This window comes from Ctenocephalides felis, unplaced genomic scaffold (assembly GCF_003426905.1).
Source record: "Ctenocephalides felis isolate EL2017-DRISC unplaced genomic scaffold, ASM342690v1 CF-g0.4_SCAFFOLD_00845, whole genome shotgun sequence".
NCBI classification, from domain to species: Eukaryota; Metazoa; Arthropoda; class Insecta; order Siphonaptera; family Pulicidae; genus Ctenocephalides; species Ctenocephalides felis.
Genome location: NW_020536999.1, coordinates 45,974,450 through 45,998,487, shown reverse-complemented (window position 1 = coordinate 45,998,487; position 24,038 = coordinate 45,974,450). Strand labels below are relative to the sequence as shown.

The following is a 24,038-nucleotide window of genomic DNA, read 5'->3' as shown; positions in this document are numbered from 1 at the left end:
GAACTGAAATAGCGATAAATGAAGCAACATTAACCGGGATCTTTGTAAGATGTATTTGTAAAAATCCTATAATTTTATATACATCCTTTATTAAACTTAAAATAAACTGAAGTATAAGTATCTCGTGCCGCATTTATTGTTACTCTTATTATTATGTTATCTTATCTGATAACTCAATAGCAATAATAATTCGTCAAGCTGGTTAAAGAACAGTTCCAAGTATATTGGGTCTTCCAAATACCATTACACTGATTGATATTCTTCAAATTTCTTTTTCAAATCATTTCTATTTCTCTTTGTTGTTATGGGTTTATTTAGCATACACCTGCTCGTCTTCCAGCATCAGTATTAATAATTCAAAGTGAGTGCCTTACAGCTTGATCACCGCCAGGGTCGACCCCTCGACACCGATAGTTATGCAAGCCCATTAGTGCAAACTGGTCTCGTACTACGAGATAGATTACTCGAGAGCTCAAGAATCCACAGAGATCTCGGACGCGCGTGTTCTGTCATACTAAATGATCTTACCGGGTGATAGGCGAACAGAATATGTAATAGCAGGCAATTTTAAAAATATACATAGTTTTTGGATATCGTTTATGTAGATATGAATGAAATACAGGACGTATGGTTCATACCTTGTTTCTTCTTTCCTATAAAGAACAAATTATTCTGTCTACCAGAAGGTCAGGATAAACAAATCATTGTTTTGAATTGTGCACAAGGAAGAAGGAAGGTTCCTAAGTCATCAAGAAGGCTTCCAGGTCTTTCAGAAGGTTTTTAGGTCTATCAGAAGGTTTTTAAGTCTTTCAGAAGGTTTGTAAGTCTTTCAGAAGCTTTTTAAGTCTTTCAGAATATTTTTAAGTCTTTCAGAAGATTTTTAAGTCTTTCAGAAAATTTTTAAGTCTTTCAGAAAATTTTTAGGTCTTCCAGGAGATTTTTAAGGCCTTTCAGAAGATTTTGAAGTCTTTCTATATACAATACTATAATCGAGAAAGAATTAACAACATTAAATTGATAACATTATTTATATATAACCGAATTTTATCTAGATAAGATAATCTTATTAAATTCAAAATACTATCGAAAAACATGGAAATCCCAAATTATTATTAAAATATAAATAATTTTATATGTAAATTTATATACAAATGTTTGTAATTAGATAATAGCAGAAATGCAAGAATTAAATCTTTATAATTTATTTGAATATTTTTACAAATAATCCCTGTAGTAATACATTGCTGTAACTTTGCTAGTCAAAAATGTTTTCAGAGAAAAAGCGGATATGCTTATATATTCAAAATTCTGATCCTAAGTTATATTAGTTTAGTTTAAAATAAAAATACAATTTTAATTTATAGTACATTGATGCTAATAAGCTTTTGCCTGACGCTAATAAGGTATAAACATGTTTTCAATAATTAAATAAATAAATATTAGTTTTTGAACCCTGCAAATAGATATAGTTCTAGTTTCCACATTCAATCCCTTGTATGAGTGGAAAGTGAAAATCAAATAATATCTAACATTGATAGATAATCAATGTATGTTATAACTGCATATTCCCTATTTAATATGAATCAAATCTGGTAACAAAAAATATTGCTTCTGATTTATCTGAAGATAAATCAATTTTCAAGCACAAAAGTGTCAAAGCTCAACGTATAACTACTTTTTAATCTACTACTTATAATTAAAATCTCAATGATACAGTAAATTTAATCGTACATCATTTACAGAACAAAATCATATAATTGTAGTCAAATATTATCTCACGTATAATTTTGCAAATTCATTAACCTAGAACTACTGCTACTATAAATAATGATTTTTTTTAATAAAAAGTTATTAATCAAATCAACAAAAAATAACACTTCCAACAATAAAGCACACACGATCTGTCATATCAATTCGACGGATGTTATGTGACAGGAATTGCCAATTTAGGAAATCTGACTAAATTATAACGGAACATTTAAATTTACGGTTTTATATTGCGCTTTTTTGTCATCATCTTGAAGAGGCACGCAATATAGATAAATTGTTTATTCGCAGTATATGGTTTCTTCTACGCGAATACGATTTCTGATCCAATGAGAAATCAGCAAGATAAATTAAAATTAAATAAATAAATTAGAATTGAATAAATCCACATTAAAAAAATGTACCAGTCGAACTCAAAAATAAAACCCAATAACTCCCAATAAAGATTTTTTAGTTATGATGATAAATTTATAGTCGAGTATTTTAACTCATTGATTTGAGAAAAATCGGTGATCAAAGATTCTATGACTCTATTACTGTATAATGTATGTCCAATGTTTCTCTTATGACTATAACTGCTTACATAAATTTGCAAAACATACATGTGGCGTTTAAAGGTAAATGTATTTGATTATCCAAAAAAGATTAAAATATATTAATCTATACTTTACTAAATTCCTATTCGATTTGGTACTCGTCCGAAAACGTCTTTATCCTCAAGTTCAAGTGTGGGATACGTGGGCGTTTAATATATGTATATTTATTATGTTAATTGCGTCGACAGTTTGACAGAATTGAAATGTATCTTTTTATTAACCGTTTTGTACATGGCCTGAGTTACAAAAGTGGTCTATATACCATTTTGAGATTTTTTCACGACTTAAGAATAACTGTAAGCTCTAAAAAGCAGATTGCACGTTGCTCTGCGTCAAACAGCTGTTCATCTTCACAAATCTAAATACGGAGTGAAGATAAATCATAGTTTTTTGTTATAACATTTCAATATTATCTCAAATAAAAATAATGCACTTAAAATTGATTATGGAAATTGATTTGATTATTAACTTCCCGAAGGAGAAGTTTATGTTTTCATCATAAAATCCGATTCGCTAAATTTAATGTTTTCTCGACGTTTCAAGCCATTCTGAATCGAATGAGACCAAATTTGGAAAAAGTATGTGTGTATGTGTGTGTGTGTGTGCGTGTATGTGAACAGATTTTTTGCCGAAAATCGACGTTTTCTCGAAAACGGATGGACCGATTCCAAAAATTTGAAAGACATTCGATGTATCTCGATGAGGACTATCGTTTGTTAGTGACGATCGGCCGAGACGTTTTTTTATAAATAGCAAAAAAGTGAAAAATTTTTCGTCCACGTTTTAGCCCGCAATTCTGAATCGATTTTGAAAATTCAAAAACCGTTCGAAAGATATTGGTTGGGAATCGTGCTGATTAGCTTTTGGTGAAGATCGGCCGGGCCGTTTTCTTGTAATAAAGTGTTAAAAAAAAATTTTTCCACTATTTTCATTTTTTTTTGACGGTAGATACCATAGTCTTCTAGATCATACTAAAATATTACGGTCCTACGATAACTAGTTTAACTTTTAACATTAGTCAAAGTTTGCAAAAATTGGTATCGTTTTTTTGGCATTTGTCAAAATTAGACCTTTCATCGACATTTTCTCAAAAACGCCTGAACCGATTTCAGAAATTTAAATGCCATTTTATGTATCTCGATGAGGACTATCATTTATCAGTTTCGTGCGACGATCTGCCAAGCCGTTTCTTTATAATTTAAAAAAAGTGGTAAAGTTTTCGGCCACATTTAAGCTCATTCTACCGAATCGATTTTAAAAAATCAAAAACTGTCCGAAAGATATCAGTTGGGAATGATACTGATTAGTTTTAGTTGAAAATTTACCGAGCCGTTTTCTTGTGATTAACTCATGAAAAAAAAATTTAAGCCGATTTTTATGGAACTTTTTTTAGCGATATATATCATAGTCTTATAGGACTTACTGCAATATTACGGCCTTACGATAAGTAGTTGAATTTTAAAAATTCATCAAAGTTTGAGAAAATGAGTAGTCTTTTGATGTTAACTAAAATGAAAATTAGACGATTTACTTGGTATAACGATAGAGTACTTGATCTTAATGAACATACTAAACCATTAAAGTCTTACGAAAACTGGTTCAATTATAAAAATTATTAATTTGTGGAAATTTGCTTTAAGGGAATACTCCGAGTTAACGTATTCGTTCGTTCATTTCAATTATGTGTAATAAATCCACTCGAAATACTTTTAATCACTCATAAATTAATCTATTTCTTATTGATTAAGTCGATTATTTACACATATCGGGAAGTTCATGTAACTTGCCTCAAGGCTAAATACCAATACCAACTAGTTTTTGTCTAAAAATATCAAATCAATTACGCGATACTACAATAATTCAAATTTATGGCATAAAATTTAATGAAATTTATTTACATGTTAATCCATTTAATTTTTCAACCGTTTGGTATAACTTTGATTCATAGATGTAAAATTCAGAATCAAATTTCAAATGTTTTACGTCCTTCTGTTACTTCACGAAACCAAGTCCATTCCAAACTCTGTAAAACTGCACCATTGTGTTCAATTGTGTGTACATATAAATTTTAAAATAACCTCATATATTTTTTTCAGCTGCTCGTCCAGGTAGCGTTTGCTACGGACACGCACATTGCAGAATGTGGGACGCTTCTAGTCGTTGTGATTTTCTCATTCCTGGTCTTTTTGGTCGTTGCCAGTGTGCCCATGGTACAAAACTAGTCGGAGACTCCTGCGCGCTTCCTGAAGAAGTAATCAACTTCCACATTGAGGTGGCCAAAGTAAATAAAACTTCCTCTGTTGCCAATTCTGGTAGAAGACACGGCAGTGAGTCTCCGAGCATTCGAAGGGTAGATGCTGAGTTGCCAAAGAGAAACCCAACGAGAACTCAGGTAGTATGATACATTAAATTGATGGAAGAGTACTAAAATAGTTCTATGTGGAATATAATGTATTGTTTTATTTCAGTCACAAAATTCACCTATACTGCAAATTAATTTCAAACGTGATACGTTTGGAGGAAATATTAACAAATTGCAATCTGGAGCCCATGGTAATCGACTACCAGTTTCCGCTTTAGTTAAAGGTAAAAATAAAATTATAAACTAGAGTATTCAAGTTATTAACGAAAATATTTAATGTTCTGTTACAAAATTAAGATACGCTAGTCCTTCCCGAGCATTGCTGCATCAAAATGAATAATAGATACATTCTAAGTAATCATATACGGATGACGTTAAAAATAAGACGTTGGGAGATGTTTCAGCTATAGAGTGAATTCCTTTATTCCCATAAAATTAATTCACAATTTTCCAATGATTAAAATATATATTTTCAATACACTTAATCAAAAAATTGGATTTTTCAAAAGGCAACCATGTGATTTATTATTTTCATTCATCCTTTAGTTTCTTCAAAATAATCATTGTTGCTTCTTTCGTGGCAGACTATATTAACCGTTGAATCTTATAATAATCTAGCCGATTCAGTAATATATTATCAAATCAATTTCCTTTGAAGTGGCACATAAATACATAACATGAATATGCATAAACATATTTAATATCTCATTACATCGTTTTACAACGTTTGCGTGAGGTTAATGATTGCTTCGATTAAGCACCAATTAAAAAATAATTAGCAATTAATCCGCAACAGTAATCCTTAAGAAAATATCAATTAATTTCTGCGAATTTAGTTTTATGTTTGTTACAAATGATCGGCGGTATAAAATATATCTAATAAGCATAGCTTTGTAAATACATAACATATCAAATTTATTGAATTCAACATTAATGACTGCGATGTAGGTATTAATACATTCTAATAATATTTTTATAGTCATTTGTTTGACTTAATTAATGTTCGGTATAACAGAAAGATACTTTAATTAGCATAATTGATTATCATGTAGACCGCTGGATAATGAAATCAAAGTTTTAACGTCTTTATTATTCCCAGAGTTTTAATTAATCAATCGCTTCATCTCTAACTGTTAATTGAGCGGTCTACGAAACATTAATCTTGATAAACACAATCTTCACTTTATATATTGTAAAAGACTATTCAGATTAACGATAATATCATAATAATGCATGACTACCGAATAAATTTTGTTTTTTTTTTTAGATTTTTTCGTTTCAGATTAGACCTAGGGATTGCCTTTCGGCCCGCAATGGGTTGTTGATTCAACTTTAAATAACATATTTAAATTTTCCCAAATTCAGAAAACCGGATAATGGAGCTTACAGATAATATCACACGAAAATTTCACACAAAATTAAAAACCAAAGTGAAGTTTATCGTATACATTGTTCGGGTTGTCATCTGTAATAAAACAAACGTAGTTTGTAAGATATTCATCACAACAGCTCATAGAACCCATAAGTTCTGATCGCTGTTCAAATAAAATTAACACTTTCGACTCGGGAGTCGGACTGCCAGTCGGTACGCTGCGCTCGGAATATTATAGTGCTATAGTTATCTCTCAACTCGGAATTTTTTTTGTATCGGATTTTTTCAAAATGTGGTTATATTGCTTTTAAATATAGTTATTATGATAATCAAATAGAAAATTTTAAAAATTAAAAAAAATTGCACTCAAAACCATGCTATATTGTTTAAAAAATCATTTCTTCACAGATCTTTATTAGAATTATGGGGATCATGAGCTAATAAATTAATTTTGTTATATATTTATTTATAAAATTAATAAATCAATCAATAAATGAATGTAATAGTAAATTAATTTTTAAAAAATAAAAAAAAACAAATGTAAGGCATCCGAGCGCAACGGTAAAATCACTTTGCCGCCGGAGCGGCGGCATCCGAGTCGAAAGGGTTAAAGGAAAAAAATCGTATACATAAAGGTGTTTTGCGTTTTGATTCATTGCCATAAAAGAACCAAAGTTCAAAAATTCGCTGAAGTGAAGTCGATTAGAAGTTTATCGCGTTTGTTAGATTTTATGCGCCCAATCTATTCTCATCTGATATATGTACATCGCAATGTACTAATCGTAAGAACCGGCATAACTGATTTTACAATATATATTCCAAGTGATATTTACTGGTTTGTCTTTGTATGTTGTTCCAATAAACATTAACTAACGGCTATTACTAGTAGCAGTTTGATACTGTCGATATCTAAGCGGGATGTTCAATTAGCGTTGTAATTTATAATCAAATATTATCGATATCGTATTTGTTATCGTTTTATGGCCGATATAAAATATTTACAAAAGTGGGTTTCAAACCTTATGATATTATCTAAACACATATTGACGTAGTAACTTAGTAAGCAATGTTGTTGAGCTGGAAAGCTTCAAAACTTTGTTCCGGCCGAAACATGTTCCGGAACTAAAGATGATTTCTGATAACGAGAATTGGCTGACGTATTGAGATTTTTCTTTAAATATTGAATATTTCGATCTTATTTTTGACGATATTTTACATGTATTATTATAAACAAGTGCTCAAACCAAATTAAAATATCAAAAACCGAAAAAAATGGTTTGTTTTTCTAAATTATAAATCTGAGCCTCAAACGCGTTCTGGTACCACTGAAACAGCACCACTGAATATAGATCAATTAGTCCAAGCAATCTAATTGTCCAATATTAAACCAAATTATTAAATTTCATTTATCATTATTAATGTAATAACAATTTTGGAACTAACCAACCCGCAAGGTGAGTTATCGAAAACGAAATTGAGAAACTTTAGGTATATAAATCTATACATATCAGAATCAGCTGGATCCTGCGAAAAATCTTCGATTCGTATTGACAATAGGCTGGAATTTTTGGTTTCTGAGAGACAAAAGTCAAACCGTTTTAAAGCTACAGAAACAAACTAATAACAGATATCTGTTAATATTATGGTAATTTATAAACTCAAATTATATAATTTGAAGCCTAAAATCGGTATCAAATAGTGAGAATATATGTTTTTTTGCAGAGTTTTTGATTGATTACATTTTAAAATTATAAGAATTATACATTTGTATATATTTATTTTTACTAATTTAATATTAGCAACTGCTATTAGTAACGGGAAATTCAAGTAATTTTCTTTGAAACGTAATGTCATTTATCTTCAATTACAATTATTTTTTAATTTATTGTTTATTAGGATCGACAAAGAAGCCGGCAACGATAGGAACGCCTTGCTTGTCTGATGTGCAGTGCAAAGCCGCAGATCCCAATTCACGTTGCATTCTCGGAATTTGCGATTGTGCTATTGTGGCACCAAATGCCACCAGCCCCAACTGTGGAGCCAAATACAATGGTTGCGCACCCACTACATTCCAGGTAATCACTCAAGGAATTCTGAAATTTTTTTTGGAACTATGTTCGGATTTTTGTAAAATTTCACTTCTATCTATCAAGAGCCATAAGAAAGATTTTAAGTGATTTTCCAGTAAAAATCCCGCACATTTTGATATTAATATAATTGCTATAAGCTAAGAGGTTATCATTTAACATATCATTTCTGAATCTTTCGATAATGAGTGATTCTATCGTATTATAAACATTGCTAGGATTCTTCTTAGAACATTATAATTAGTCTGATATAAGCAGGATTGCTTAGACGCAATAATGAATTCCGGAAGCCAGTTGCTTGCAATATATAAATTTACAATTTCATTCATTTACTACTTTTTTCAGTGCCGAACTGTAGGACGATGCATTAGCTATTTCTTCGTATGCGATGGTAGGAAAGACTGCCCTGACGGGAGCGATGAATTCGGATGTGATGGTCTATCTCGTCCTGGTTCTTATGACAGCATTGAGCAAATCACTGAATGTCCAGTACCATCATTCCGATGCGAAGTATCAGGACGATGTGTGTCACTATCGGCTCGTTGCGACGGATCACCGCAGTGTCCTCATGGAGAGGATGAAGCAGGCTGTCGTGTCGGCAAAGGACAAACGTAAATGAATCAATATTTTACCAATGAAGTAACAATAAAGATTCTTTTATAAATTATGATAATGTACAGATGTCCAGCTCACACTTTTGCTTGTGGGGATGGTCAATGTCTCCCCGAGTACGAATTCTGCAATTCTGTGATCGGATGTTCGGATGGGAGCGACGAAGCTCCACAGATTTGCAGGCATGGGCATGCACAATTATCTAGAGGTGCTCGAAACGGGCGACGAGGAACTTATAAATATAGGTAAAATAGTAAAAAGATAAATAATCTTTTGTTTATTAACTTCCCGAAGGAGATGTTTTCATCAAAAAATCCGATTCGCTAATTTTATGTTTTCTCGACGTTTCAAGCCATTCTGAATCGAATGAGACCAAATTTGAAAAAAGTATGTGTCTGTGTGTGTGTGTGCGTGCACAGATTTTTTGTCGTAAATCGACGTTTTCTCAAAAACGGTTCGACCGATTTCAAAAATTTAAAAGCTATTCGATGTATCTCAATGAGGGGACTAGCGTTTCTTAGTTTTGTGCAACGATCATCCAAGCTGTTTCTTTATAAATAGCAGAACAACGATTTTTCGTCCACGTTTTAGCCCGCAATTCTGAATCGATTCTGAATATTTAAAAACCGTTCGAAAGATATTGCTTGGGAATCATGCTGATTAGTTTTTGGTAAATATCGGCCGGACCGTTTTCTTGTAATGAAATTTAAAAAAAAAAATTCGACAATTTTTATGATTTTTTTTGACGGTAGATATCATAGTCTTCTAGATCATACTAAAATATTACGATCCTACGACAAGTCGTTTAGCTTTAAAAATTTGTCAAAGTTTGCAAAAATTGGTATCGTTTTTTTTGGCATTTATCAAAATCAGACTTTTCATCGACGTTTGCTCAAAAACGTCTGAACCGATTTCAGAAATTTAAAAGGCATTCGATGTATCTCAATGAGCACTATAGTTTGTCAGTTTTGTGAGACGATCTGCCAAGCCGTTTCTTTGTAATTTGAAATAGAGTGTTAAACTTTTCGTCCACATTTAAGCTCATTCTACCGAATCGATTTTAAAAAATCAAAAACAGTTCGAAAGATATTAGTTGGGAATAATACTGATTAGTTTTAGGTGAAAAACTACCGAGCCGTTTTCTTGTAATTAACTGTTGAAAAAAAAATTAAGCCGATTTTTATGAAACTTTCTTTAGCGATGAATACCATGGTCTTATAGAACTTACTGAAATATTACGGCCTCACGACAAGTAGTTTAATTTTAAAAATTCATCAAAGTTTGAGAAAATGAGTAGTTTTTTGACGTTTGTTAAAATTAAAATTAGATGGTTTTCTTGGTATAACGATAGATTACTTGGTCTTAGTGAACATATACTAAACCATTAACATCCTACGAAAACTGGTTCAATTATAAAAATTATTGATTTGTGAAAATTTGCTTTTAGAAAATACTCCGAGTTAACGTGTTCGTTAGTTTTCAATGATGTGTAATAAATCTTCTCGGAATACTTCTATAAATTAATTTGATTATTAACTTCCCGTAGGGTAAGTTATAGTAACGCAAAAAAATCGAAAATGAAAATTTTTATATATCTTTACGAGGTCTAGCCGTTCCAAAGATACGGGGCAAAAAGTGCCGAAAACGGTAACTCAGTTTTTAAGAGAACGGAGCGTCCGATTTGAATAATTCAAAAAACATTTCACTTGTATTAACAAGATGAATAACTGATCACATTTTCATGAAGGCAGGTCTAGCGGTTTTGGAGATATGGAGGAAAAAGTGCAAAAATGAGCCATTTGGCGGTCAAAAATGATCATTAGACATATGCACATCAAATTATCAGATATTTTATAGAGATTTTAACAATAAGTATAATTTTGGTTTACATTTCTATGGGTTCCGTACCAATGTTTACGCGTTAGACGGCGACGCGGCGCTTACGCGTTATATTTTGTCCCTATGCAGTTAAAGCAGTACGATTGCTTTAAAAAAAAAGTTCAGATCTTCCACAATATGTCAAAATAAAGAAAAAAAAATTTTTTTCAAAAAAAAAAAATTAATTTTTTTTTTCAAAAAAAAGTAATTTTTTGTCGAATTTATAGTTTCTCAAAAATCTTATTTTTTCAAAGTAAATTTTTTTCAAAAATGTTAATCGTTTTTAAAAAAATAATAATTTTTGGTACGGGAAGTTCCAGCAATTTGCCTTAAGGCACGATGCCTTAATTGCCTTAAGACAGAATTCCACTTACAGCTAGTTATTGATTAAGTCGATTATTTACACATATCGGGAAGTTCATGTAACTTGCCTAAAGGCTAAATACCAATACCAACTAGTTTTTCTTTAGTTCCGATATATGTTGATATATGTATTCACGATTTTTAGTGTCAGATACCACTACTGAAAGTCAAATTGAACCTTTGTGCCCCGCCCAACCCTATGTCAATTTTATTTTATATTAAATTTTAATATGTGTCATTTTTATTTTTAATTAAAATGTATGTATTGGCTTATCTTTTAAATTACTGAAACATGTAACATATTTACATATTAAAAAGTTTTTCTTCAGTATGCTTTGTATGACGACCGGTTAGTATGACGAGATTTCGGCGTCCCTTCGATGTCATACTAAGCGGATTCTACTGTATATTAATATGTAAATTATTTACTTACCAGGTACAGATTTGCTCCATCTCCTGGAGGTCACTTGTCAGCCCTAGAAGTATGTCCTTTAAGATGCCGAAATTCGCGATGTCGGGCTGCCGCCATAGCATGTTCAGGTCGCGATGGCTGTGGCGACAACAGCGATGAGGATCGTTGCACCATTTGTCGTGAGTCATTTTTCGATAAATTCTAGAAATTTCATTTTGATACATAAATTAGATAATATGTCATCACTATATCATCGTTAAGTTTCAATTTCAATTGTGGTCTCTGAACCAACTAACATTTATTTAAAATTTATGAACATAACACACTTCCTTACTGCGTATACATTATTATTGAAATTCACATTAAATTATTTTCAATTTATTACGACATTATTACGACTTGAATATATTAATATTCTATTATGGTCTATCTAGACAATATAATAATAATGGTCTAGGTTATAAACACTAATTCAGTTAAAATTACTTTCGACAACAAAACAAACATGAGATAAGCAGCGGTTAGTCCGTAACTAAGGCATACCACATTTTTATATAAAAAAAATAAAACTACAAATTTTATGTTTTTATGTAGTGGTATTACTATAAATAAAACTAGTGGTGTATGGCATCGTGCCTCAAGGGAAATTACTGGAACTTTTCTAACCAAAAATTAAACTTTTTAAAAAATATTAAACTTTTTTTAACTTAAAAAAAAAAATAGATTTTTGAAAAATTAATTTTTTTTTTAAAAAATGACTTTCATAAAAAATGTTTTTTTTATTTTGAGATATTTTGGAAACTGATTTTTTTTTCAAAGCACTTTTACTTTACTTTTTTACTAGATCTCCGAAATTGATAGACCCGCCTTGCCGTTTAATCAGATTAATAATCTTTTTTGAATTATCACAATCGGATGCTCTGTTCTCTTAAAAACTGAGTTACCGTTTTTGGCACTTTTTGCCCCGTATCTTCGAAACGACTAGACCTGTCTCTGACAAGAACTAATTAGCACGTCTCCTTATCAATACGAATCGTTGATCCCTGTTTCTGAAATCGTCAACGAAAATTTGTATCCGCACACAGCACACACACACACACACACATACAACCATTTTTTTATAAGCTATGCCAAAATGTTCAGAAACCATTAAAACGTAAAGATTTATAAACATTATCATTTTCGATTTGTTTGCGATTACTATAACTTACCCTACGGGAAGTTAATAATTTCATTCAAAACTCATTGGCTCCTCTCTGGCTGAAATACATCATGATCATTCGAATGTATCATAATACACCAATATATTAAATTTATTAATATATAATAACTTAAGTACTTAAATATATGCATACAAATGCTAAATGTACACAAGTTAATATAACTTATATGTTGATTGCAGAATTTTTGTAACTAAAATTAATTCTTATTGTTTTAGGATGTCCTGCTTTGTAAACATCGTGAACATAATCAAAATATTGAACAAAACATAAAAATTAGGATATTTTTAAAACTTCATTTAGTCATGCATAGATTGTGCAAATTTTAGAGTGAAAGAATCTGAAAATGAAGTTATCAAGATGAAACAAAACAAGAAATCATCTTATCCAAAAATATTGAAGTATTAAAAATAAAAAAACGCACAGTTTGAACATAGATAAACAATGAAAAAAGCATTGCCTTGCATTTGGCATTACTTAAAACGAATTTTAAAAAAATCATAATCATCATTAAAAAATATAAAAAATTGCAAGTTAGAGTTTGTAATACATATTTGCGATCTGAATTCAAAATCATAAAGTATTATCATCATCGAGTAGAATATGAATCACTATATCTTAAGATTTACATTTATATTCCTTTTTCTATAAAAAATTATGAAATTGTCAATATAGATATTATAATTGTTTGAAATTGAATTTTAAATTTTTATTTCATTAATAGAATATTATTTATTTAGGAAGATTGTGTAAAGTTTTATAAGAGCTAATTTTAATGAAGAAATTTTCAACTTTGAGAAATTATTTTTACAAGTAGCTGTAGATGATAAGTTTTGATATGTCTTGTTAATTTAATTTAAAAATAGACTATGTATATCATACCAAATAAAGAAATTTATTAATTAAAATTTAACAGTTATAAATACTAATCAACATCGCTGAATATTAAAGAAACACCATAACAAATAAAGAAAGTAGCATTTATAATATTTTTTAAAATAAAGCAATTTAGTTTAATGTGCATAACAATCAAAAACACATTTTTAATCTAAAAGATTATACCTGTTTATAAAAACCTACAAAATATTTTTACATTGTTATTGTAAGGGATAGCAGATTAAAAGTGTAACAAATTAATATAAATTAAATACAAATTATAGTTTGCATCTGTGAGTGAAAAAATTCAGAACTCCATTTTTATATCTAAAATCAGAAAAGAATAATTAAGGTTTTACTTTGTCAAAATACGTGAAAATATTTTGTTGTATTTTACAAATTAAATTGCTTTATTACCTCTGGCTTCTTGCTTTATTGACTTCAAAGATGTTTCCAGTTTCCGTAAAAATTCTTCAAAAACAACAATACCTTTGTATGCACTCGTTTTCTTATAGTCTTTTATTCTAGGTTTTTGAGACACAGTGTCATTTTCTACACTAGAGTTCTTCTCATCAAATGCATTTATATCATCAAGAAGTTGACTAAATATAATAATAATAAATTATATAGAAGAATTACATAAATTATAATTGAAATATATATTCATTTACTTAATTGTAGGAACAGTAGTTGGATCGAATTTATCAACATTCCTGGGATTAAATGGGGTGCAAATTTTTCCCGTTTTTGGATGAACACAAAATGGTGCCTTCAATAAATGGCCCATGCCTTTCGTAACATTAGCATCAAGTCTAGGATACACAAAATAAACTTGAACTTCTTCAACAATATATCTCATACGTTTATATACTGGATTACCCTAAAAATATTTAAATAGTATTTTGTCATGATATATTTAAAAAAAACAGTATTATTTATTAAATTATATTATGGGTTCATTAAATTTTTTATTATTATACTACCTGAATTCTACAGCTTTCAACATATGAAACAAAAACATTCCATCTATCTAATGAGGTTTCTTTTTTACTTAATTCTAATTGCATATTCAATTTCACAGCTTCATCAGGTATTAAATTCAATAATTTATTTAATCCTTCTGGAGTTGATAGCACATCTTGTTCTTCTAGACATATTTCTTTAAACACAGGTTCTATCATTTTTAAAGCTCGCCTGCGTAACAAAATGATAATGAAGATAAAAGCAATTGTCAATCATTAATAAAAGTGACAGAATATTAATTACTTTACACTATGATGCATTTTGTCTCCAACAGTCATACGTTTAGCAGTACCTTCGGATCCGGAAATGAGAGTGAGATATTCTGCAATTGCACTTCGACCTAAAAAATATATTTATTAAATAAGATACAAATTAAGATTTTGTTTTCTTCCTTCTTTCATTGTAGTTTTCTCACAAATTAGTATATTAATTAACATTTACCTTTATTATCTAAAAGTCGAGCTTCTTTATCACAAACCCAACAATGGATACCTCTTCTTCCACTAAAAATCCACAATAAATGCTCAAATCCAAAGTCCTCTATTGTGTACAAAAATCATATCAATAACTTTAATGTTGATTTTTACTAGTACATCAAGAGATTTTACCTCTTAAAGCAGCATCAAGGATTTTGCAAGCTATGGCCATATATTTCCAACATTTAGGGCAAACACTAGCACCACTGCAACATGTTCTAACATCATCATAATCTGTTAAATCTATATCAAACACTAATTCTCTTTGAACAGGTGTTATTGTTCGCACAGAGCGATGATCTTTAGGTCTAAAATTCAGAATATGTAAAAAATTAAACTATGTTATAGATATAGCCAAGTATAAACTATAATGAATTTTTAATCAAATCAATATTTAAAAACATATAAAGAATAATTAAAGAAGTATTCACTTAATATTTAGCACAGGTCCAATATCAATCTTAACTGGATTTTTAGAATAAAGTTCCTTCTCTAATTCCTCTTGAGTTTCGAATGACAAGTAACGAATATAAACATCATCAACAAGAGTAAAAGAAAATTCCCTATGAGTAAATACTTGCCCACCATCTGTAATAAACAACGCCGGTTATATAGAAGATTAATATTAGAATTGAATAAATTTGTAAACAAATGTTACTTAAACCATAAGATAGCCATCTGTAAAAAGGCAAGTGAGGGAATAGTCTTTTATAATACAAGGGCAGTAAATCAAGTAATGTTTCAGGATTATAAGAATCTGCACATTTGTTCTCGGTTTCCATTTTTCTAGCTATCAATTATGTACTATCAAGATACAAAAATATAAATTTCAGCAACACTATAAATTAGTTCGGCGTATCACAACCCTAGATAATATACTAATTACAACCACAGCATTTTGAATATGTTTTTATACACAGGTTATTTATCGTTGGCGCTAATTTTTATGTCAAATAAACTGTCAAAACCGTCAAAACGTTCGTGCAGAATTTTCAAGTGTTGGCTAGCACTACAATGAGTTACTGTCATACAAATAATGGCAATTTTGATATCATCATGTCCAAAAATAATAAACTATCCAGCGATTATATGTTCAAATTACAAAACAAGGTTTGACATAAAATTAATTTCTATATTAATTTTATAAATTATTTTTTGTTTTATTTGTAGGTTAGGTGACACACTAAATTCACTATGTGAAATTAGAATGTTATACCCCTATCGAACGGGACTTCTTCCCATGGGAATACCCAAGAGGTCGTATTCGGGAAGGCAATTAGTAGGGTAACTGTTTTAGTTAATAATTCTATAACACAATCGACTTTTCCACATATTGCTGTGCAAACAATACTCTATGCCAAATAAACATCTTAAAAATAAATGAAATCATAACGATCCCTATTCAGTAGTCGCATTGAAAATTATTATATAAGATTGCGATACAAATTTCAAGCATGCAATAATTACAATCAAAAATCATTATATAAGATTGCAATACAAATTTTAAGCATGCAATAATTAAAATCATAAATGCTCATATTTAGTTCAATCTATTTTACTGTCCTTTCAAGTTTTAATTGAATGTGTATTACAGATATTCTAGAGAGCAAATGTTTGATGTGGTTTCTGATGTTGAAAATTATGAAAAATTTGTCCCATGGTGTAAACGATCTATTATAACAACAAGAAGAAAAGGCTACATGGAAGCAGATTTAATTATAGGCTTTCCACCAGTTACCGAACGTTATACTTCTGCTGTGACTTTTACCAGACCAAATGTTGTTAAAGCAGAATCAGTTACAGGGATATTGTTTAATTATCTCGTAACATATTGGAAGTTCAGTCCTGGCTTGCAACATATAGAACAATCCTGTGTTGTAGACTTTTCAGTTCATTTTGAATTTAAGTCAGTGCTACATTCACAATTAGCAAATACATTTTTTAATAAAGTAGTTAATAAAATGGAAGAAGCTTTCTTATTGGAAGCTAGAAGACGCTATGGAGCTGCAAGTATGAATGCTTTACCATTACGAGTAACACAAGATAGATGACAAACTTATTATTTATAAATGCATGTACATAACTTATAATATGAATTATATATAAATAAACCAGACACTTAAAAATGATAAAAATATTTTATAAATCATTCACTTACAACTAAAATAAAAATATAATTAATTTCACATTTGCCCACATTGAGATATAGTAACCGAAAGTTTTGGTTTGTTATTAGGTCCTGTTGGAACATTTTCTATTTTTCTCATAACTAATAATCCATCTATCACACGTCCAAATACAACATGCTTGTTATCCAGAAAATTACATCTTGCACAAGTAATAAAAAACTGGCAACCTAAATTTAAAATAAATATTTAGATTCATTTAAACTTTTTAAAAAAATGTATCAGCAAACGAAATATAGTGAGCAAATATATTATGTATTAGACAACCATATACTAATTTGAAATTTTTTAATTGAAATTTACCATTCATGTCCCGTCCACTATTTGCCATTGATAGCAACCCTGGTGCATCATGTTTTATTGAAAAATTTTCATCAGCAAAGGTAGTTCCTCCATATATGCTCATAACGCCAGTTCCATCACCCTAAAAAATCATATTTCTTAAGATATATAAAATAGTATAGGGTTTTATGAAGTATTAATGTCCTACATTCACAAAATCTCCACCCTGGATCATGAAATCCTTAATTACTCTGTGAAAACTAGCCCCTTTGAATCCAAGAGGCACTCCATCTTTTTTATACTCGCCAGTACAGAATTGTCTAAAGTTCTCACTAGTTTTAGGCACCACATCAGCGAATAATTCAAAAATCATTCTCCCAATTTCCTTGTATATAATAAAAATAATAATATATTAATTAATTATTAAGCTTTTTATATATATTTTTAAATGAAAACTCACAATTGTTCCAACCATAACATCGAAAAAAACGACTGGATTATTCGGATGTTTAAGCTGAGATTGGATTTGAGCCCACGAAGGCATTTTATAACTTATTTAAATCTTAATTATGGAAGAAATTATCAGGTTTCTAATTAAAATTATATTGGATATTAACGAACTTTTGCGGTTAACCTATAATTTAACTGACAGGCGACCATAGTTACAGTGACTTCTTAATAGAGGGATACTGTCTACTTCTACAAACACGTGCGTAAACAAAAATGTCAAGCAAGTCTAACCAAAATCATCAATAACGATCTTTATTTCTAATTAAATTTACAACACGTAAATAATAGAATACAAAACACTATTTTTATACATTTCATCTATTAGGTAATATACAATGGAAGAACATAATACTTCTGGAGATAGTTGTGACAAAATGGAACAAAATGTTATAGCCCTGCCACAAAAAAGACATTACCGACAAAGAGCTCATTCAAATCCAATTGCTGACCACTGTTTTGATTAGTAAATATTGTTATTTATATTAATTGAGAAAGTAATATATTACCATACAAATTATTTGATTGAATTCATACAAAAGTAACATGCCATTATCTTTTATAAAATATTTAAAATGATTGTAAAAATGATATAAATGGATACTTAGCTCTCATTAGGCTTTTTCCGTTTTAGCCCTTCATGTCCTGAAATGTATGACTGGTCCACATTGTACCCTAAGTCTGAGTTAACAAATGAAACTGGAGAGACGAAATATGTTGAATTTGCTGATATAGGTTGTGGTTATGGCGGTCTTTTAGGTATACAATAAATGGTATAATATTTTATTATTGTACAGTTTATGTAACATTTCTACTTCAGTTACTCTTTCAACAATGTTTCCTGAAAAACTTATGATTGGGATGGAAATTAGGGTAAAAGTTAGCGACTATGTAATGGATCGGATTAAAGCTTTGCGATCACAAAATCCTGGCTCTTACAATAACATTGCTTGTTTAAGAACTAATGCAATGAAATATCTGCCAAATTTCTTTCTTAAAGGGCAATTGACAAAAATGTTTTTCTTGTATCCTGATCCACACTTTAAAAAATCCAAACATAAATGGAGAATTATAAGTAACTGTCTATTGGCAGAGTATGCTTATGTTTTAAGAGAAGGTGTAAGTTTCATTAAAAACACTGCAATAGCATCAATTAGAAATTATAATTTATTTTATATTTAAGGGTCATCTTTATACAATAACCGATGTCAAAGATTTATTTGATTGGAATGTGAAACATTTAGAAGAACATCCACTTTTTGAAAGAGTGCCTGAAGAAATATTGGTAAATATTCTTTATTTAGCATATCATAACATGTATAAAAATTATTAATAAATAATTAATTTCAAATTAATTGTAGGATAAGGATCCTATCGTCGAAAAATTATATGATAGCAGTGAAGAAGGCAAAAAAGTAACAAGGAATAAAGGGGATAAATTTTTGGCTGTTTTCAGAAGGATAGAGTATAAAGGTGAAATAAATACAGATCACACTAATTGTAAATATGCAGTACAAAAAAATGTATTAGTTTTATGAAGTTAAAAAATTAAAACAAATGTATATGTATATTGTATATTAAAGGTTTGTATTATCTAATTCATGAACAATTGCTTCATCCCAAGGCCCATAAATATTATTTTTATGACACTGCCATTTATAGTACAAAATTGGGCAAAGGACGTTTATGAAACACAATGCTAGTAGATATATAACTGTTAATGTTGAACTAATTGAAGACATAACAAGTATGGTTGTTACTGTAAGTAAGACACAAATGTGTCTGTTCAATTTTGAGACTAATACCGAACACAAGGCAAAACATTCCACTGATAATGTTAGCAATACAAAGGCTTGGTATGGCGATGACAATCTTGATGCAAGACATATTGAAGCAAACATAGCCGCATTCAATGAAATAGCACTAGATACTATTGCTGCTGCAATTCCATAGTCATAAAATATCATATGCAAGCCAAAAGCAAATGTTGCTGCTATATATATTGTATCAGTACTTATACTATCTGTTAAATTGTGTAAAATTGGTGAAGATATATAACCGAATACTAAAAATACTGTCACAGTCTTTATATCCTCTATAAATGCACTTTTCAAACTCGCTGACTGCAGTCTGATAAACATGTAACATAGCATTCCAAAAATATTCAATAAAACAAATATGCTTTCAGCTCTTATCCAATCATTGTATAGATGAAAAAATATAAGTACAAATGCTATAGTCATCGAGAACTCTTGAGTGACTCTGCCAGCACCAGTGAATACGTTCCAGAATGATACATTCTGAACATTAATATTTTTTCTCAACTCCTCTAAGAAAGTATGATCTGTATAGTTATCTGCATAAGAAGTATTTTCATACAGATTTTTCTTCCAGGGCTTCCTTGTTTCTTGATTAGATGTCATAATTTAAAATTAAAATTGAATTCCTTATCATTAGGCATGTTATTTTAAGCGGAGTAGTAGCTTTTTGACGTTTTTGACCTTGCTCATTGCATATACGGTCATACTAAATAGAGAGAAAATTTCAAGGATGTAGATGTACCAACAAAAGTCAATAAAAAACATCAACAGTGATATGCAAAATCATGCGGCCTATTAATTATATTAACCTAACATCCTAGACAATATTAGAATCATAGATAAAAGAAGAGTAAATTTATTGTATTCATTCATGCCTAACATTATGTTGACTTTACAATGTTTTGAATTTCGCGCTTTGAATTGTACAAGTGGCCACAGACATTTTGACGCATGTTGCTAACTTTAATTGCTTCGATTGTCAAAGAATTTTCGTGAATTAACATGTGCCCGAGTTAATTAAACTTTTTAATTAAATATTTGATTGGATTCTGTTAATTTGTACATCAACTCGTTTAATTAATTTAGTAGATAATAATGATATAAGAAATTCATCATTTTGGAAGTACCTAGGTGTACCTTGAATAGTTTGATAAGTATCTCTTTCAGGGCCTCCATTTTGAGTCAATTTTATAATTAAACAATTTATTTACAGCACCAATGTATCCTTTAATTATATACATGCAAATATCAATAGTATAATTTATATATGTGCTTTTGTAGGTTATACCTAAGTACTTCTACCACATATCTGTTTTTATCGAATTCTAAATTCACGAAAGTCTCTAATGTAAGTCGTTTGTCGTGTATTGTGTAAAGACTTTACTTGGACAATTGCAACAGGTCAAATTGACTTATAAAGGACTAAAGTTATGTAGTGGTTCTAAAGTAGTGATTTTGTGTCGAGTACTTGAGATTTCTGGCAGATGCTCTAGAGGTGGTTTGGGTATTGGATTAGTGTTCTGGGAGCTGCTATAGAGGATATCGAGCAATGTAAGTGCAAAGCATGTTTTATACAAAGCGAGTCAAAGAATATATTTCTGGAATTATATACAGGCATTTTTCGTACTACAACTTCTGCACTTATAATATTTTAAATATTCAATATTTAACTTTTACAATATGCATTCAGTTTATCTTAATTTCGAATTAAAAGCGGTCAAATAACTTTGAAAATCTTTATTTCGCCATAATATTGTTTGTCATCTTCAATAAAACTATGATTTGAATAGAAATAGATCTGAAAAGAGTTTACAATTATTGACCGAGTTTTTATTACATGCTACTTTTTATGCTTGTTATAATAATATTTCTTATTAATTATATATTTAATGCTTGTTTTTTATATCAAATGAAATGAATGAATGAAAATTAATTGGAAGATGCTTCAAGAACTTGTTTTTTTGTTATATGATATCATTCACAAAGCAGCCTGTATATATTTCTGTGGAATATTTTTTGATTTGTGCATTATTATTATTTCGCATACACATATCTGCTGAAAATAATGTTAATATTTAATAAGATATACTTTATTAATTTTTAATGCATAAAATACGATATATTCTTTGTTTATTCAACTACAACTATTATGCAAATAAAAGATTTTAAATTAATTTGGCAGACATATGTGTAAAAGACTATGTTCATATTCAATTTGTTATGGGGAAAACATGTTGATTCAGTTTTTTTTTTTTAAATTTATACAAGTGCATTTTATACTTGTTTTAAATATATATATGAAAGAAAAAAGTTTATATTTCTCTTATGTATCAAAGTCATTGAAAGTAATTTATATTATTACAATTCCATGAATAGTCTATCAGAAATTCTTTTGTTCTATAACAACACTATGAGCTGATTTTGTGTAGAATTCAGAATTTTTATATGTATATTAAATTTTTGTTACCAAATTATTAGTTAACCAATACAGCTTTTTGTAAGCATTGATTACTCATTTGTTGCAGAGGCCCTAGCATCTTTCGTTAGGTAACTCCTAAATTGATCGTATTTTATTACAAATTACAAATTTACTTTGTTACAAAAATCTCTTTTTTTTGTGACACCTCTTGTTCATTATTCTTCGGAAATTTACATTTCCAGTATCAAGAATCATGTGTTTTCCCTGTAGCGATATTGACTGCATGTACATTCTTATTTATGGATAACACGATTGTTGATTTTGATCAAAATATTTCAAATACTCAATACGACTTACCAAATTGTTAATTGAATGCAGCTTTTAAAAGTCTTTTACTGTAATTTTATTTTAAATTTATTCAATTATATTGCTGCATAGCTAAATGATAGATTTTTATTTTTATATTATTAAGAACAATTTTGATCAAGACTTGCAATCAAAGTTTCAAGGAGTTGACTTGAATGATTAGACGAAATATAGTTTTGTTTACAAGTTTATTATTCGATTCAAGTTGTAAAAATTATTTAACTCGATTTCTAAAGGATAACAATCAGCTTTAAACAGTTTTGAAGTTTTTAATGTTCAAGTTTTCGAACATTTTTCATTATTTCATTTTACCAGTTTTATTGAATTTCTTTTATGGCTTTTTCTAATAATTTGTATATTATTCAAGTCAACTAAAATTGTTTTTGTCTCGATTAATTGTAAAGGTTTCACATGTTTTATCAAGTCGTATAAACAATTTTGATTCGATTAATATCATTTTATTTCATCGAATAATTAAATAATTCTCTCGAATAATTTTATTTATTTTTCTAAGTCCAATTTTTCTGATTATAATTCTTTCGAATAATTTTTTTTTTCTAAGTCCAAATTTTCTGAAACCTTTTCAATTAAGACAGACGAGTTATTTATGCATGCTGTATTATCCCAAAGCCAACATTCGAATGAATGAGGCTCACATTGAATATTTCACAACGAGAAAATTTTATTGGGGCAAAGTTAAATATTTTAACTAAGTCCCAGTAATTTTTTCTCGTAGTGAAAATTTCAACGTGGACTTTCATTCGAGTGTTGACTTTGGGAATTGGTGTGAGGGAACACTAAAAAACATAAAAAAGTTTCAACGCTGAACAGAAAAGAGAAAAATTGATCTGGGACTTAGGGGGTTTTTTTTAAGGCTCCCACCTCCCCCTTCTTCCTCCTCCTCCTCCTCTTTCCCTTTTTTTTCCTTTTTTTCCGCTTTTTTTCACATTTTTTTTCCTTTTTTGGTGTTTTTTTCGCATGTTGTGGTGGTTTTTGGGTAGATTTTCGGGTCCGGCATGCATCTTTCGCAATGTGTCTCTCTGCGTGTAACCTCTCGCATCATGGACCTCAGGTTGACCATCACTTGGTGTGTTCGTTTCAGGACCCTTTGCGCTCGCCAACAGCCAGCCACCAGCACTGCTCCATTTTTTCTGCTTCAGAGTTGCTCGTCGTCGCCTTCAGCTGGACTCGATCCGTCTTACCTTGTGCCTGCCTCCAGAGCGATTTCACCGAGTATGCGGTCACTTAAACCGCTCGGCTATTTAAGTTATTGATGATAAAAGTTATTTTTATTCCTATATTGTATTAATATTGAATTTTAATAAAGAATATGTATCATACACATCTCTCTTATTCATCATCTGCCTCTACCCCTCTCTTTCCCCAGTGCTTCCTCTTTTTTTTTTTTTTTTTT

The 24,038-nt window shown here is 29.8% G+C and overlaps 5 protein-coding genes across 8 annotated transcripts in view; 3 read left to right on the top strand and 2 right to left on the bottom strand.

The window, feature by feature from the left end:
- The window catches only part of LOC113384105 (low-density lipoprotein receptor-related protein-like), a 28,575-nt gene extending 16,872 nt beyond the window's left edge, over positions 1 to 11,703 (top strand). Inside the window, exons 4-9 of the mRNA XM_026622084.1 lie at positions 4,460 to 4,755; positions 4,832 to 4,949; positions 7,994 to 8,172; positions 8,530 to 8,795; positions 8,865 to 9,041; positions 11,474 to 11,703. Coding sequence (XP_026477869.1) covers positions 4,460 to 4,755; positions 4,832 to 4,949; positions 7,994 to 8,172; positions 8,530 to 8,795; positions 8,865 to 9,041; positions 11,474 to 11,654 — 1,217 coding nt within the window. The 3' untranslated portion in view covers positions 11,655 to 11,703. The remainder of the gene's footprint in view (positions 1 to 4,459; positions 4,756 to 4,831; positions 4,950 to 7,993; positions 8,173 to 8,529; positions 8,796 to 8,864; positions 9,042 to 11,473) is intronic.
- Positions 11,704 to 13,730: 2,027 nt separating this feature from the next.
- Positions 13,731 to 15,985, bottom strand: LOC113375657 (DNA primase small subunit). Of its 3 annotated transcripts, none has more exons than XM_026615582.1 (9): positions 15,703 to 15,985; positions 15,476 to 15,632; positions 15,177 to 15,352; positions 15,010 to 15,108; positions 14,812 to 14,908; positions 14,529 to 14,739; positions 14,217 to 14,425; positions 13,963 to 14,147; positions 13,731 to 13,872 (listed from the first exon to the last, which is right to left on the bottom strand). In XM_026615582.1, exons 1-9 carry the CDS (start codon positions 15,824 to 15,826, stop codon positions 13,853 to 13,855), a joined length of 1,278 nt encoding a protein of 425 aa, XP_026471367.1. In that variant the 5' UTR covers positions 15,827 to 15,985; the 3' UTR covers positions 13,731 to 13,852. The 3 variants fall into 3 exon arrangements, with proteins under 3 accessions (XP_026471367.1, XP_026471369.1, XP_026471376.1); XM_026615584.1 differs by having other exon boundaries at positions 15,709 to 15,982; XM_026615591.1 differs by having other exon boundaries at positions 14,526 to 14,739; positions 15,703 to 15,848.
- A 32-nt stretch (positions 15,986 to 16,017) lies between these two features.
- On the top strand, positions 16,018 to 17,156 carry LOC113375663 (coenzyme Q-binding protein COQ10 homolog B, mitochondrial). The gene is made up of 3 exons (XM_026615599.1): positions 16,018 to 16,154; positions 16,215 to 16,328; positions 16,639 to 17,156. The coding sequence occupies exons 1-3, from the start codon at positions 16,081 to 16,083 to the stop codon at positions 17,093 to 17,095; spliced, it is 645 nt and encodes a 214-aa protein (XP_026471384.1). The 5' UTR covers positions 16,018 to 16,080; the 3' UTR covers positions 17,096 to 17,156.
- A 71-nt stretch (positions 17,157 to 17,227) lies between these two features.
- Positions 17,228 to 18,136, bottom strand: LOC113378137 (peptidyl-prolyl cis-trans isomerase H). Its single transcript, XM_026618664.1, has 4 exons — positions 17,973 to 18,136; positions 17,721 to 17,897; positions 17,534 to 17,654; positions 17,228 to 17,400 (listed from the first exon to the last, which is right to left on the bottom strand). The coding sequence occupies exons 1-4, from the start codon at positions 18,054 to 18,056 to the stop codon at positions 17,228 to 17,230; spliced, it is 555 nt and encodes a 184-aa protein (XP_026474449.1). The 5' UTR covers positions 18,057 to 18,136.
- Positions 18,137 to 18,231: 95 nt separating this feature from the next.
- Positions 18,232 to 19,869, top strand: LOC113364118 (tRNA (guanine-N(7)-)-methyltransferase). Of its 2 annotated transcripts, none has more exons than XM_026606589.1 (6): positions 18,232 to 18,485; positions 18,654 to 18,778; positions 18,840 to 19,138; positions 19,203 to 19,304; positions 19,381 to 19,492; positions 19,603 to 19,840. In XM_026606589.1, the coding sequence occupies exons 1-6, from the start codon at positions 18,358 to 18,360 to the stop codon at positions 19,707 to 19,709; spliced, it is 873 nt and encodes a 290-aa protein (XP_026462374.1). In that variant the 5' UTR covers positions 18,232 to 18,357; the 3' UTR covers positions 19,710 to 19,840. The 2 variants fall into 2 exon arrangements, with proteins under 2 accessions (XP_026462374.1, XP_026462373.1); XM_026606588.1 differs by having other exon boundaries at positions 18,233 to 18,485; positions 19,682 to 19,869.
- The last annotated feature ends 4,169 nt before the right edge of the window (positions 19,870 to 24,038 follow it).

What these genes read in the sequence shown, in the direction of transcription:
- LOC113375657 (XM_026615591.1), bottom strand. Translation starts at nt 15,826, where the DNA reads ATGGAAACCGAGAACAAATGTGCAGATTCTTATAATCCTGAAACATTA. An exon ending in AAAATGCATCATAGTGTAAA is followed by an intron (nt 14,740 to 14,811) that starts GTAATTAATATT and finishes TTTGTTACGCAG; the next exon opens with GCGAGCTTTAAAAATGATAG. An exon ending in AATAAAGCAAGAAGCCAGAG is followed by an intron (nt 13,873 to 13,962) that starts GTAATAAAGCAA and finishes TTCTGATTTTAG; the next exon opens with ATATAAAAATGGAGTTCTGA.
- LOC113378137 (XM_026618664.1), bottom strand. Translation starts at nt 18,056, where the DNA reads ATGCCTTCGTGGGCTCAAATCCAATCTCAGCTTAAACATCCGAATAAT. An exon ending in AGGGTGGAGATTTTGTGAAT is followed by an intron (nt 17,655 to 17,720) that starts GTAGGACATTAA and finishes ATGATTTTTTAG; the next exon opens with GGTGATGGAACTGGCGTTAT. An exon ending in TAGTGGACGGGACATGAATG is followed by an intron (nt 17,401 to 17,533) that starts GTAAATTTCAAT and finishes TTTTAAATTTAG; the next exon opens with GTTGCCAGTTTTTTATTACT.
- LOC113375663 (XM_026615599.1), top strand. Translation starts at nt 16,081, where the DNA reads ATGGCAATTTTGATATCATCATGTCCAAAAATAATAAACTATCCAGCG. An exon ending in TGTTCAAATTACAAAACAAG is followed by an intron (nt 16,155 to 16,214) that starts GTTTGACATAAA and finishes TTTTATTTGTAG; the next exon opens with GTTAGGTGACACACTAAATT. An exon ending in TCGGGAAGGCAATTAGTAGG is followed by an intron (nt 16,329 to 16,638) that starts GTAACTGTTTTA and finishes TGTGTATTACAG; the next exon opens with ATATTCTAGAGAGCAAATGT.
- LOC113364118 (XM_026606589.1), top strand. Translation starts at nt 18,358, where the DNA reads ATGGAAGAACATAATACTTCTGGAGATAGTTGTGACAAAATGGAACAA. An exon ending in GCTGACCACTGTTTTGATTA is followed by an intron (nt 18,486 to 18,653) that starts GTAAATATTGTT and finishes TTTCCGTTTTAG; the next exon opens with CCCTTCATGTCCTGAAATGT. An exon ending in CTTATGTTTTAAGAGAAGGT is followed by an intron (nt 19,139 to 19,202) that starts GTAAGTTTCATT and finishes TTTATATTTAAG; the next exon opens with GGTCATCTTTATACAATAAC.